The sequence below is a fragment of the Ipomoea triloba genome, chromosome 6 (assembly GCF_003576645.1).
Source record: "Ipomoea triloba cultivar NCNSP0323 chromosome 6, ASM357664v1".
NCBI classification, from domain to species: Eukaryota; Viridiplantae; Streptophyta; class Magnoliopsida; order Solanales; family Convolvulaceae; genus Ipomoea; species Ipomoea triloba.
The window spans coordinates 24,638,692-24,653,085 of record NC_044921.1 but is presented as its reverse complement, the minus strand read 5'-3'; the positions used below and the strand labels follow the sequence as shown (position 1 = coordinate 24,653,085).

At 34.8% G+C, this 14,394-nt stretch overlaps 1 protein-coding gene and 1 pseudogene across 1 annotated transcript; both read left to right on the top strand.

The window, feature by feature from the left end:
- The first annotated feature begins 97 nt into the window (after nucleotides 1-97).
- On the top strand, nucleotides 98-8,377 carry LOC116023715. Its single transcript, XM_031264721.1, has 12 exons — nucleotides 98-1,862; nucleotides 1,940-2,199; nucleotides 2,274-2,484; nucleotides 2,558-2,795; nucleotides 2,904-3,054; nucleotides 3,146-3,431; nucleotides 5,484-6,770; nucleotides 6,847-7,106; nucleotides 7,183-7,393; nucleotides 7,467-7,704; nucleotides 7,808-7,958; nucleotides 8,050-8,377. The coding sequence occupies exons 1-12, from the start codon at nucleotides 578-580 to the stop codon at nucleotides 8,338-8,340; spliced, it is 4,869 nt and encodes a 1,622-aa protein (XP_031120581.1). The 5' UTR covers nucleotides 98-577; the 3' UTR covers nucleotides 8,341-8,377.
- A 2,332-nt stretch (nucleotides 8,378-10,709) lies between these two features.
- Nucleotides 10,710-13,728, top strand: LOC116021889 (annotated as a pseudogene).
- Nucleotides 13,729-14,394: the final 666 nt, after the last annotated feature.

Below are 14,394 nucleotides of genomic sequence, written 5' to 3'. Positions count from 1 at the left end.
CATTTTAGATGATTCTATTAATTTATTCATGTCCGTGGAATATTCATCATTTCTCTCTACAATATTGTTAAATGGATATTATATTATGCAGGCATAGAAGCTTTATAGAGAAGGAGAATAACTCACACGGGTTGATGAGCATATATCTTATTCTTATGGTGTAGCTCAAGTCCTAAGGTCAATCCATGTAGACTTTTATTACGGTTCGTCAAGAATGTTGATTATTTGACTACTTATAGGGAAGAAATAAATTATTGATTAATTATAGAATCAAATTAAAAGATGTTTTCAAACAATAGACTTTGAATATTTGTAGAGGTATGTATACTTGTAACTACTAACTAACAGAGTGTAAATAATTAAGAGGAGAGTGACATGGATTATTGATTTATTTTATACTTTTAATGGGTCAACTTATAATGACTCAAAGATATAAATGGGTGAATTGACAGCTTCACAGCTATAGCTAGCTAATTCATGGGGATGAACGGCAATCACCCACAGTCTTGGTTGTCTGATCTTCATTTTAGGATACTGTACTGTAGAAATTTCTCTACCACTCACTCTTTCAGTAGCCATGGAAGCTCTTTTGCTCATTTTCCTTTTGGCTTTCTTGCTTTCAATACCAAATATTTGCTTGGGAAAGGATTTAATTACTAAAACCCATTTCCTTAGAGATGGGGACACCATTGTTTCCGAGGGTGGAAGCTTTGTAATGGGATTCTTTAGCCCCACCAATTCCTCAAACCGTTACATAGGTATATGGTACGGACAATATCCAGTTCAAACAGTGGTTTGGGTTGCAAACAGAGATGCTCCACTTGCTGACACATCTTTGGCTGTCTTAAAGATCACCATGGGAGGCCAACTTGCACTTCTTGGAGACGAGGGTCAGGCTGTTTGGTCTGCCAACACATCAAGATCGGTGCCAAATCCTGTTGCAGAGTTGTTGGATACTGGGAACCTTGTGGTTAGAGATGCAGATGATGAAAAGCTGCAGAATTTTGTCTGGCAAAGTTTTGATCATCCAACTGATCATTGGTTATCTGGAATGAAGGTTGGGTGGAATTTACAGACTGGTCAGGAGATTTTTATTACATCTTGGAAGAGTGAAAATGACCCAGCTTCAGGCCAATATACACTGCACCTGGATCCTACTGGGTATCCACAACTTATTCTCAGGAATAGAACAACTGAGATTTTTAGCACAGGTCCATGGAATGGTTTGCGGTTTAGTATTGCAGCACCAATAGAACAGAGCAGCAACACCATCTATGGCCCTTATGAACTGGTAAGAAATAAAAACGAGGTTTATTTTTGGTCTAAAGGCAGTAATTATTCTAGTTTATTTAGATTTCTTGTTACAAGCAATGGTATTGTAAAATTATTGGTATGGGAAGATGACATCAAACAATGGGTGAGTTTTCTTAGCGAACCGGCAGATATTTGTGGCAGATATGGTTTATGTGGTAGAAATGGTGTCTGCAACATAAATGATTACCATAGTTGTGGATGTCTGCCCAAATTTTTGCCTAATAATAATGCCACAGAGAGTTTGTCGCTAGGATGTCATAGGAGAAAATCCCTGAATTGCCACAATAATGGATCCTCATCAGATGGATTCCTCAAATATTCTGGTATAAAATTGCCGGATACAAAGCACTCTTGGTATAACGAATCTATGAGCCTTCAAGAGTGTGAACGAGTTTGCTTGAGAAATTGCTCTTGTATGGCTTATTCCAATCTCAATATAAGGAATGGAGGAAGTGGGTGTTTGATTTGGTATGATGATTTAGTTGATATCAGAACATTACCGTATGGACAAGACATATACATCAGACTGGCTGCTACCGAAATACCAGGTATAATAAATGTGTTTATACTCACTTTGAAAGCCACATAATAAAGTGTAAATAAGAAAGTTCTTTTGAAACTACAGGATTAACACTAGAACCACATCATTCAAGCTCGTTGGGGAGGAGAATAAAAATCCCTATGATTTGTTTGTCAACGATGGTTGTAATAGTTCTTGTTGGGGTGTCTCTTTACTTGTATTTTTGCAAATCAAAAAGCAAAGAGCAAAAGTTGGAGCAAGAATTAGACCTACCACTTTTTGATTCGTCAACAATATCAAGAGCTACAAATAACTTCTCAGAAATGAACAAGTTAGGCCAAGGTGGATTTGGAGCTGTATACAAGGTAAAATTATATGCAACTTTAATTTCTTAGATGGGCATGTACGTAATCTTACTTTATTTACTTTAATTGCCTAGGGTACATTAGATGGGGGAGATGAAATAGCTGTAAAGAGACTATTAAAGAATTCCACTCAAGGTCTTGAGGAATTCATGAATGAAGTCATTTGTATTGCTAAATTACAACATCGAAATCTTGTCAAGCTTTTGGGGTGTTGCATTAGCGGCGAAGAAAAGATGCTGATCTATGAATACATGCCTAACAAAAGTTTGGACTTCTTCATATTTGGTATGTTTACCTAGTCATCTATATCCAGATTATAGGACATTATTGAAACAAAACAAACTTAAACCTTTGGCAGATGAAACAAAGAAAAGGTTGCTTGATTGGCCAAAACGCTTCAACATAATTAATGGAGTTGCGCGAGGATTATTATATCTCCATCAAGATTCTCGACTAAGAATAATCCATAGAGATCTCAAAGCTAGTAATGTTTTGCTTGATGCTGATTTGAACCCAAAGATATCAGACTTTGGCTTGGCTAGGAGTATACTAGGAAATGCAATTGGAGATAACACAAAACGAGTTGTTGGAACACGGTAAGAATTTGAATTTCATCTTATGATGTTCGGATACACATGCATCTATTGCATATGCTTGTTTCAAGCTAAGTCATCTTCTCATTTTGTATCTCCAATACTATGTAGTGGGTATATGTCTCCAGAATATGCCGGACATGGAATCTTTTCTGTTAAATCGGATGTATTTAGCTTTGGCATTTCCGTACTTGAGATAGTTAGTGGTAGGAGAAATAGTGAGTTTATTAATGAAGATCAATACGTGGCTCTTCCCGAACGTGTAAGTTTTACAATTTATATCTTTCCATTAATTCATTATTCCTTGTCTAGAATATCTCATTTTTCTTTGTATGATTTTAAATATTGTATAGGCATGGAAGCTTTATAGAGAAGGAAAATCAATTATGCTGGTTGATGAGCATATAGGACGGTCATATGACGTAGTTCAAGTTCTAAGGTCAATCCATGTCGGCCTTCTATGTGTGCAACATTCTCCAGATGATAGACCAGACATGTCTTCTGTAGTTCAGATGTTGGTTAATGATTTTGTATTGCCTCAACCTAAAGAGCCTGGCTTCTTTTTTAGCAATGAATATTCTTCAGGCACACATGCAAAAGCTTCCCAAAATGAAGTAACAATTACGTCATTGAATCCTCGTTGAATGTATAATTTAGATTTATTTAAGTTCAGTATGCGAAAAAACTTAGATAATAAAAGATAGCCTAGATTGGATCCATTGATGCTTACAAATTTGAAATGTAGATATCAATAAGAAATGTTAATATTATTATGATAAGCGCTAATTCTTGCTATTTTTATGTGCACAATTGATATAAAATTCATAAGATTTCATTTTAACTGGAAGCTAATTGTTGAAAATTTATATAGTACTGGAGATTAATGTTTTAGATGTATTATCATGAAAGTTTAAATAATATTTGGTGTTGTGGTGTTAACATAAGTATATTCCATTTATTTAATATGCATATAATATGTTAACTTAACACATATTAATATGTTAATTGAAAACACAAAATATATTAAATTCAGGCATATAGTCTAGATGTTATTTTAGACCAAAGTCTACAATGCAAGGTGAAGCAAATTATTATGTGGACCATGGTCCACGTAGTTGTATGGACCATAATGAAATATACATTTTTAATTTACTAAAAGTATATTATTTATATATTGAATGTACATTATTTGATAATATATAAAATAATATATTTTTAATATTTAAATAATATACTTTATAAACACACAAATAATATATATTTTTATATTAAAAATATTTTTTATTTATGATTCACACCGTTCATGGTTGCATTTACTGAGTTACATGCAGTCTAGCCCGTCTTTGTTGTCATCCGAATCAATCCGCCAAAGTTGACTGGCACACCAAAGTCAATAAGTTTTTAATGCTTATTAAACTCATGTGAAAAGTCATTTCCTTGTTCGACCAATATCAAAATAATATTAAGATTATGTAGTTGTGGTTAACATACATATTATGTATTTTTAATTAATTATAATTAACATATTATGTAATGTAGTTAATAAATTGTATCTGAAAAGCGAAGACACATAATTTAAATATTATTTTGCGTTAAGGACCTTGTGGTCTAGTAATCTAGTGACCAAGTTGCTCCCTTATATAGGAAGGAGGTTGTGGATTCGAGCCTTAGTAAAGGCTTCAATAGATTAAAAACAAAGTAGTTATGAACCGACATTACATTGATACTAAAGTAATGATGTTAGCTTTAAGCTAACTTTGACTTATTTGACCAAATCAATAAAGTGTTTGGTTAATAAACTTTTTCTAACTCCAAAATACTAAAATTGAAAAGTATATTCAAAGCAACATTTTCAATTAGATTTTTGAGAAAAGAAATTATACCAAACAACTATCAACAGCTAATTTACAAAACGTCTTTCTACAGTCAACTAATATTATCAACTAATCATACATTCTAATCCAATCAGTTAACAACTATTAGCTAACAATCATTTACCAAACAATGTCGTTGTGTTGCCTGACTTGCCTCAACCTAAAGAGCATGGCTTCTTTGTTGGCAAGAGGGCTGCCGTTAACTCAGAAAGTTCTTCAGGCAAACATGCAACAACTTCCCTCAATGAGGTCTCAATGTCATCACTGGATCCTCGTTGATTAATGCATAACTTAGATTCCTTAAATTGGCTTAGAATTTAAATTTCATCTTAAGATCTTCAACTACATATTTATTCCATATGTTTGTTTCATAATGTCATCTTCCCATTTGGTAGCACAGTTCAATTTTCAACGGGAGCGGCTCATATTAGTCTTTTTAATTCGAACTGATGAATTATCAACAATCGGGACTAGTTTACCTCGTGATCAAGAATGTTGTTGATTATTTGACTTCTCATTAGGAAGAAATAAATTATTGATTAATTATAGAATCAAAAGATGTTCTTAAACAATAGACTTTGAATATGGGTAGCTAGAGGTATGTATACTTGTAACTACTAACTAACAGAGTGTAAATAAGTAATAGGAGAGTGACATGGATTGATTTATTTTATAGTTTTAATGGGTCAACTTACAATGACCCAAAGATATAATGGGTGAATTGACAACTTCACAGCTCTAGCTAGCTAATTCAAGGTCCCGGCATTCACCCACTGACAGGCAAATATAGAAATTTCTCTACCACTCACTCTTTCAGTAGCCATGGAAGCCCTTTCGCTCATTTTGCTTTTGGCTTTCTTGCTTTCAATACCAAATATTTGCTTGGGAAGGGATTTAATTACTAAAACCCAATTCCTTAGAGATGGGGACACCATCGTTTCAGAGGGTGGAACCTTTGTAATGGGATTCTTTAGCCCCACCAATTCCTTAAACCATTACATAGGTATATGGCACAGAAAAGATCCAGTTAAGACAGTGGTTTGGGTTGCAAACAGAGATGCTCCACTGGCTAACACATCTTCAGCAGTCTTGAAGATCACCAAGCTAGGAGGCCAACTTGCACTTGTCAGAGACAACGATGAGGCTGTTTGGTCTGTTAACACATCAAGATCGGCGCCAAATCCTGTTGCAGAGTTGTTGGATACTGGGAACCTTGTGGTTAGAGATGCAGATGATGAAAAGCTCCAGAATTTTGTCTGGCAAAGTTTTGATCATCCAACTGATCATTGGTTATCTGGAATGAAGCTTGGGTGGAATTTACAGACTGGTCATGAGGTTTTTTTAACAGCTTGGAAGGGTGAAAATGACCCAGCTTCAGGCCAATATACATTGCACCTGGATCCTACTGGATATCCACAACTTAGTCTCAGGAATAGAACAACTCAGATTTTTAGCTCAGGTCCATGGAATGGTTTGCGCTTTAGTGTAGCACCAGTAGAACAGAGCAACACCAACGTTGGCCCTTATGGACTGGTAAGAAATAAAAACGAGGTTTATGTTTTCTATAATTCCAGTAATTATTCGAGTTTATTTAGATTTCTTGTTACAAGCAATGGCATTGTAAAATCATGGGTATGGGAAGATGAGATCAACCAATGGGTGAGTTTTCTTAGTGAAACGGCAGATATTTGTAGTACATATGGTTTATGTGGTGGAAATGGTGTCTGCAAAATACATGATTATCATACTTGTGGATGTCTAGCCAAATTTTTGCCTAATAATAATGCTAGAGAGAGCTTGTCACTAGGATGCCATAGGAGAAAACCCCTGAATTGCCACAATAATGGATCCTCATCAGATGGATTCCTCAAATATTCTGGTATCAAATTGCCAGATACAAAGCACTCTTGGTATAATGAATCTATGAGCCTTCAAGAGTGTGAACGAATTTGCATGAGGAATTGCTCTTGTATGGCTTATTCCACTCTCAATATAAGCAACGGAGGAAGTGGGTGTTTGATTTGGTATGATGATTTAGTTGATATTAGAACAATACCGGATGGGCAAGACATATACATCAGACTGGCTGCTACTGAAATACCAGGTATAATAAATGTGTTTATACTTGCTTTGAAAGCATCATAATAAAGTGTAAATAATAAAGTTCTTTTGAACTACAGGGTTAACACCAAAACCACATCATTCAAGCTTATTGGGGAGGAAAATAAAAATCCTTGTGCTTTGTTTGTCGATGTTGGTTGTAATAATTCTTGCTGGGGCATCTCTTTACTTGTATTTTCGCAAACCAAAAAGGAGAGAGCAAAAGTTGAAGCAAAAATTAGAGTTACCAGTTTTCGATTGGTCAACAATAACAAGAGCTACAAATAACTTCTCAGAGATGAACAAGTTAGGCCAAGGTGGATTTGGAGCTGTATACAAGGTAATATTATATGCAGCTTTAATTTCTTAGATGGGCATGTACATAATCTTATTTTGTTTATTTTAATTGCCTATAGGGTGCATTGGATGGGGGAGAAGAAATAGCTGTGAAGAGGTTATCAAAGAATTCCGCGCAAGGTCTTGAGGAATTCATGAATGAAGTCATTTGTATTGCCAAATTACAGCATCGAAATCTTGTCAAGCTTTTAGGGTGTTGCATTAGCGGGGAAGAAAAGATGTTGATCTATGAATACATGCCTAACAAAAGTTTGGACTTCTTCATATTTGGTATGTTTAGCTTGTCATCTATATCCAAATCATAGGAAATTATTGAAACAAAACTAACTTAAACCTTTGGCAGATCAAACAAAGAAAAGGTTGCTTGATTGGTCAAAACGCTTCAACATAATAAATGGAGTTGCACGAGGATTATTATATCTCCATCAAGATTCTCGACTAAGAATAATTCATAGAGATCTCAAAGCTAGTAATGTTTTGCTTGATGCTGATTTGAACCCAAAGATATCAGACTTTGGCCTGGCTAGGAGTATACTAGGAAATGCTACTGGAGATAACACAAAACGAGTTGCTGGAACACGGTAAGAATTTGAATTTCATCTTAAGATGTTTAACTACACATGCATCTATTGCATATGTTTCTTTCAAGTCATATTCTCATTTTGTATCGCCAACACTATGCAGTGGGTATATGTCTCCAGAATATGCCGGTCATGGAATCTTTTCTGTTAAATCAGATGTATTTAGCTTTGGCATTTTAGTACTTGAGATAGTTAGTGGTAAGAAAAATACTGAGTTTATCAATGAAGACCAATGCGTGGCTCTTCCAGAACATGTAAGTGTTTCAATTTATATGTTTCCATTATTTCATTCTTTCTTGTCTAAAATATTTCATTTTTCTTTGTATGATATTAAATATTGTATAGGCATGGAAACTTTATAGAGAAGGAAAATCAATTGTGCTGGTTGATGAGCATCTAGTTGGTTCAGATGATGTAGTTCAAGTTCTAAGGTCAATCCATGTCGGCCTTCTATGTGTACAACAATCTCCAAAGGATAGACCAGACATGTCCTCTGTAGTTCAAATGTTGGTTAATGATTTTGCATTGCCTCAAGCTAAAGAGCCTGGCTTCTTCTTAGGCAAAGAATATTCTTCAGGCACACATGCAAAAGGTTCCCAAAATGAAGTTACAATTTCAACATTGAATCCTCGTTAAATGTATAATTTAGATTTATTTAAGTTTAGTATTGTAATTTTGACTTTTTGTGAGAGTGGTCATTTGACCTTTTTTATTTGAGCCAGTAAATTATGGGCAACTGAACTGGTTTAACTCCTTATGTTCCTTTGCTATCTAGGGTCACTAGACGAGATTTATCCAATAATACATATGTGTTACGACCAGTCTTTTAGAACTATAGGCCGGGTTACGAGCAAAGCCTAGTTATTCAAGCTCATTGGGGAGGAAAATAAAAAAATCCTTGTGGTTTGTTTGTCGATGATGATTGCAATAGTTGTTGTTGGGGTATCCCTTTTCTTCTACTTTTTCAAATCAAAAAGGAAAGAACAAAAGTTGAAGTAAGAATTAGAGCTACCAATATTCGATTAGTTAACAATATTAAGAGTTACAAATAACTCTTCAGAGATAAACAAACTAGGTCAAGTTAGGTGGATTTGTAGCAATGTACAAGGTAAAAAATATATGTGGTTTTCTTGGATGGGCATGTACAAAATCTTATTTTATTTATGTTAATTGCCTAGGGTGCTCTGGACAAGGGTGGAGAAATAGTTGTGAAGAGGCTATCAAAGAATATAATTCTACGCAAGTGCTTGAGGAATTCATGAATATAATGAAGTCATTTGCATTGCCAAAATGATTGTATCAAAATCTTGTCAAGCTTTTGGGGTGATGCATTAGTGGGGAAGAAAAGATGTTGATCTATGAATAGATGCCTAACAAAAGTTTAGACTTCTTCATATTTGAATTGGTATGTTTACCTTGTCATCATCTTATCATATCCAAATCATAAGAAAATATAGAAACAAAACTAACTTAAGCCTTTGGCTGATCAATCTAGAAAAAAGTTACTTGACTAGCTAAAACTCTTTAACATAATCAATGGAATTGCTCGAAGGTTATTGTATCTCCATCAATATTCTTGACTAAGAATTATCCATAAAGACCTCAAGAAGTCAAGAGTGACAATGTTTTGCTTGATATTGACTTAAACTCAAAATATCTGACTTTGGTTTGGCTAGAAGTTTAGTTGGAAATGCAACAGGGGATAACATAAAACGAGTTGCTGGAACCCAGTAAGAATATATCCCAATTTACTCTTAAACACTTTTGCACATGTTTGTTCTTAATTTTCAATGCATCTACTCATTGAGTGTTTGCCATATAATGTAGTGGATATATATCTCTGGAATATGCAACACATGGAATCTTCTCAGTTAAATCAGACGTGTTTAGCTTTGGTGTTTAGTACTAGAGATAGTTAGTGGCAAAAGAAATAGTGAATTTTCAAATGAAGATCGATACGAGACTCTACCTGGACATGTAAGTTATCGATTTAAATGATTCCATTAATTTTTTTATTCATGTCAACAAAGTATTCAATTCATAATTTCTTTCTAACATGTAAAATATATATTATACAGGCATGGAAGCTTTATAAAGAAATGATGTTGTATTGTCTCAACCTAAAGAGCCTGGCTTCTTTGTTGGCAGGAGGGTTGCTGTTAGCTCAGAAAATTCTTCAAGCAAACAAGCAACAACTTCCCTCAATGAAGTCTCAATATCATCACTATATCCTCGTTGATTAATGCAGCATAACTTTGTATGTTGCACCATCTGTTGAGTTAATTACACCTACCAACTCAAACACAAAGAGTCAATGCCCTCATACTAAGGTTCGAACTTGAGTTCTCTTGAGAAGTCACAGTTATGCCGCTCGACTACAAGGTCTTTAGCACATGAATGATTCTTTAATTATTTACATTTATTAATATTAATTTTTATCTCTCAAAAAAAATATTAATTTTTATCCTCAAACTTTCAATTAGACTATAATTAATTCTTTGAACTAGTCAAACTCACTAACTCATTCAGCTAATAGTCATTTACCAAACACCCCAATGAGTTTAGGCCATTGACAAATTATTGTGTGGATCATGGCCTACATAGCTATATGAACTATAAATGCAATATACATTTTTAATATATTAAAAGTACATTATTTGTGTATTGAATGTACATTATTTGATAATATATAATAAAAAAATCATATACTTTTAAATAATCTACTTTATGTATACAAATAATATACTTTTAATATATTAAACATGTATTTTTTATTTATGATTCATACAAATGTACAGGCTGTTATTGCTTAGCCGTGTTGGTTAGAAATTTCATCTATCGCACATTGAAGTGACAGAAGTGAAGTCAAGCTAAGAGTCAAGACACGTTATTTTGACGGAAAGGTTTACTTGAATTGGTTGTCTGATCTCATCTTCTAATCTTCATTTTGGGCCGCCACTGTAGAACTCACTCTTTCAGTAGCCATGGAAGCTCTTTTGCTCTTCTTATTTTTGTCTTTCTTACTTTCAATACCAAATATTTGCTTGGGAAAGGATTTAATTACCAAAACCCAATTCCTCAGAGATGGGGACAACATCACTTCAGAGGGTGGAACCTTTGTAATGGGATTCTTTAGCCCAACCAATTCCTCATCAAACCGTTATGTAGGAATCTGGTACAACAAAATTCCTGTTCAGACAGTGGTTTGGGTCGCAAACAGAGACACTCCGCTCGTAAACACATCTTCTTCAACAGTCTTGAAGATCACCCTGGGAGGCCAACTTTCACATGTTGGAGACAAGGGTCAGGCTGTTTGGTCTGTGAACACATCAAGATCGGTGATAAATCCAGTCGCAGAGTTGTTGGATTCAGGGAACCTGGTGGTGAGAGATGCAGAAGATGAAAACCCAGAGAATTTTCTCTGGCAAAGTTTTGATCATCCAACTGATCATTACTTACCTGGAATGAAGTTTGGGTGGAATATTCAGACTGGCAATGAAGTTTTTTTGACAGCTTGGAAGGGTGAAAATGACCCAGCTTCAGGCCAATATACACTGCACCTGGATCCTACCGGATATCCACAAGTTATTATAAAGAATGGAACAACTGAGATTTTTAGCTCAGGTCCATGGACTGGTTTGCACTTTAGTGCAACATCAGTAGATCCGAGCAGCAGCAGCAGCCGCCCCCTCTACAATTTCCCACATGGAGTGGTTATAAATAAAAAGGGGGTTTATGCTTGGTATAATACCAGAAATGATTTGGGTTTATTTAGATTTGTTGTTACAAGCAATGGTATTCTGAAATTATGGGTATGGGAGGATGATATCAAGCAGTGGGCTAGTTATCGTAGCTACCCATCTGATACTTGTGGCACATATGGTTTATGTGGTGGAAATGGTGTCTGCAACATATATCAATCTCATATTTGTGTATGTTTAGAAAAATTTTTGCCTAATAATAATACCACAGCCACAGAAAGCTTGTCACAAGGATGCCATAGGAGAAAGCACCTGAATTGCCATAATAATGGATCTTCATCAGATGGATTCCTCAAATATTCTGATATCAAATTACCAGATACAAGGCACTTTTGGTATAATGAATCTATGAGCCTTCAAGAGTGTGAACAAGTTTGCTTGAGGAATTGCTCTTGTACGGCTTATTCCAATCTCAATATAAGCAATGGAGGAAGTGGGTGTTTGATTTGGTATGATGATTTAGTAGATATGAGAACACTATACAATGGGCAATACTTGTACATCAGACTGGCTTCTTCTGAAATACCAGGTATAATTGATGATGTGTTTATAATCACTTTAACAACCTTATAAAAATAAAGTGGAAATAAGAAAATTCTTTTGAAGCTACAGTGTTAAAATCAGAACCACATCATTCAAGCTCATTGGGGAGGAACATAAAAATCCTTATGCTTTGCTTGTCACTGCTCGTTGTAATAGTTCTTGTGATTGGGGTGTTTCTTTTCTTGTATTTCTGCAAAAGAAAAAGGAAAGAACAAAAGTTGAAGAAAGAATTAGAGCTACCAATATTCGATTGGTCAACAATATCATGAGTTACAAATAACTTCTCAAAGATAAACAAATTAGGTCAAGGTGGATTTGGAGCAGTGTACAAGGTAAATAGTATATGTAGCTTTCTTTGATGGGCACGTACATATATAATCTTATTTTATTTATTTTGATTGCCTAGGGTGCATTGGATGGGGGGGAAGAAATAGCTGTGAAGAGGCTATCAAAGAATTCTACTCAAGGACTTGAGGAATTCAAGAATGAAGTCATTTGTATCGCCAAGTTACAACATCGAAATCTTGTCAAGCTTTTGGGATGCTGCATTAGCGGAAAAGAAAAGATGTTGATCTACGAATACATGCCTAACAAAAGTTTGGACTTCTTCATATTTGGTATGGTTACCTTGTCATTTATATCCAAATCATAGGAAATCATTGATACAAAACTAACTTCAACCTTTGGCAGATCAAACAAGAAAGAAGTTACTTGACTGGCTAAAACGCTTTAACATAATCAATGGAATTGCTCGAGGGTTATTGTATCTTCATCAAGATTCTCGACTAAGAATTATTCATAGAGATCTCAAGAGTAGCAATGTTTCGCTTGATATTGACTTAAACCCAAAAATATCTGACTTTGGTTTGGCTAGAAGTTTAGTAGGAAATGCAACAGGGGATTACACAAAACGAGTTGCTGGAACCCAGTAAGAATATATTCCAATTTATTCTTAGACACTTTTGCAAGTCATCTTGCACATTTTTGTTCTTAATTTTCAATGCATCTACTCATTTAGTGTTTGTCATATAATGTAGTGGGTATATATCTCCGGAATATGCAACACATGGAATCTTCTCAGTTAAATCAGACGTGTTTAGCTTTGGTGTTTTAGTACTAGAGATAGTTAGTGGCAAAAAAAATAGTGAATTTTCAAATGAAGATCGATACGAGACTCTTCTTGGACATGTAAGATATTGATTTAGATGATTCCATTAATTTATTCATTCATACCAACAAAATATTCAATCCATAATTTCTCTCTAAAATGTTAAATATATATTATGCAGGCATGGAAGCTTTATAAAGAAGGAGAATCACTCACACTGGTTGATGAGCATATATCCGATTCATATGATGTAGCTCAAGTCCTAAGGTCAATTCATGTCGGCCTTTTATGCGTGCAACAATCTCCAGAAGATAGACCTAATATGTCTTCTGTTGTTCAAATGCTGATTAATGATGTTATGTTGCCTCAGCTTAAAGAGCCTGGCTTCTTTGTTGGCAGGAGGGCTGCTGTCAGCTCAGAAAGTTCTTCAAGCAAACATGCAACAACTTCCCTAAGTGAAGTCTCAATGTCATCGCTATATCCTCGTTGATTAATGCATAGCTTAGATTCCTTAAATTGGCTCTGAAGTTAAAACCTTCATTTTAAGATCTTCAGCCACACATCTATTGTATATGTTTGTTTCATAATGTCATCTTCCCATTTAGTATCACCCATTCCCTCCAGAATAGTTGATTCATATATATGATATTATGATGTAGCATTTCCTCAAGCCAAGGAGCCTGCCTTCTTTGTTTGCAAGGAATATGCTTAAGGCACACATTCAAAAAGTTTTCAAAATGGTCGGGACAACTCAACCTAATTAGTCAACTATTGATGAGTTGGGCGGACTAGTCAACTTTGGCGGATTGATTCTGATGATAACAACTGTATTTTCAATGTCCCATGAAATTTCAAACTGACCCATTAGAGGGCAAATTATTGTGTAGATCATAAATATAAAGTACAGTTTTAATATACTAAAAGTACATTGTATTAAATGTACATTATTTAATAGTATATAAAATAATATATTTTTAGTACTCAAATAATATACTTTATGTACACAAATAATATACTTTTAATATATTAAAAATGTACTTTTTATTTATGGTCTACACAGCTATGTAGACCATGGTTCATGTAAACGGTTATTATGTTATAAACTCAAGTCGACCTTGCAAAGTGGACCCAAGTCCATGTTTACAAAAAAAAAATTAGATGTAGGGGGGAGGGGATACCCCAACAAGACATTTACAAATTTAACAATTTATGTTAACACTCCCACATGGATGATGGGAGTGGGTTCGAGCCTCAGTAGAGGCAACTCTTGACTCGTTG

What these genes read in the sequence shown, in the direction of transcription:
- LOC116023715 (XM_031264721.1), top strand. Translation starts at nt 578, where the DNA reads ATGGAAGCTCTTTTGCTCATTTTCCTTTTGGCTTTCTTGCTTTCAATA. An exon ending in AAACGAGTTGTTGGAACACG is followed by an intron (nt 2,796 to 2,903) that starts GTAAGAATTTGA and finishes AATACTATGTAG; the next exon opens with TGGGTATATGTCTCCAGAAT. An exon ending in GATTTGGAGCTGTATACAAG is followed by an intron (nt 7,107 to 7,182) that starts GTAATATTATAT and finishes AATTGCCTATAG; the next exon opens with GGTGCATTGGATGGGGGAGA.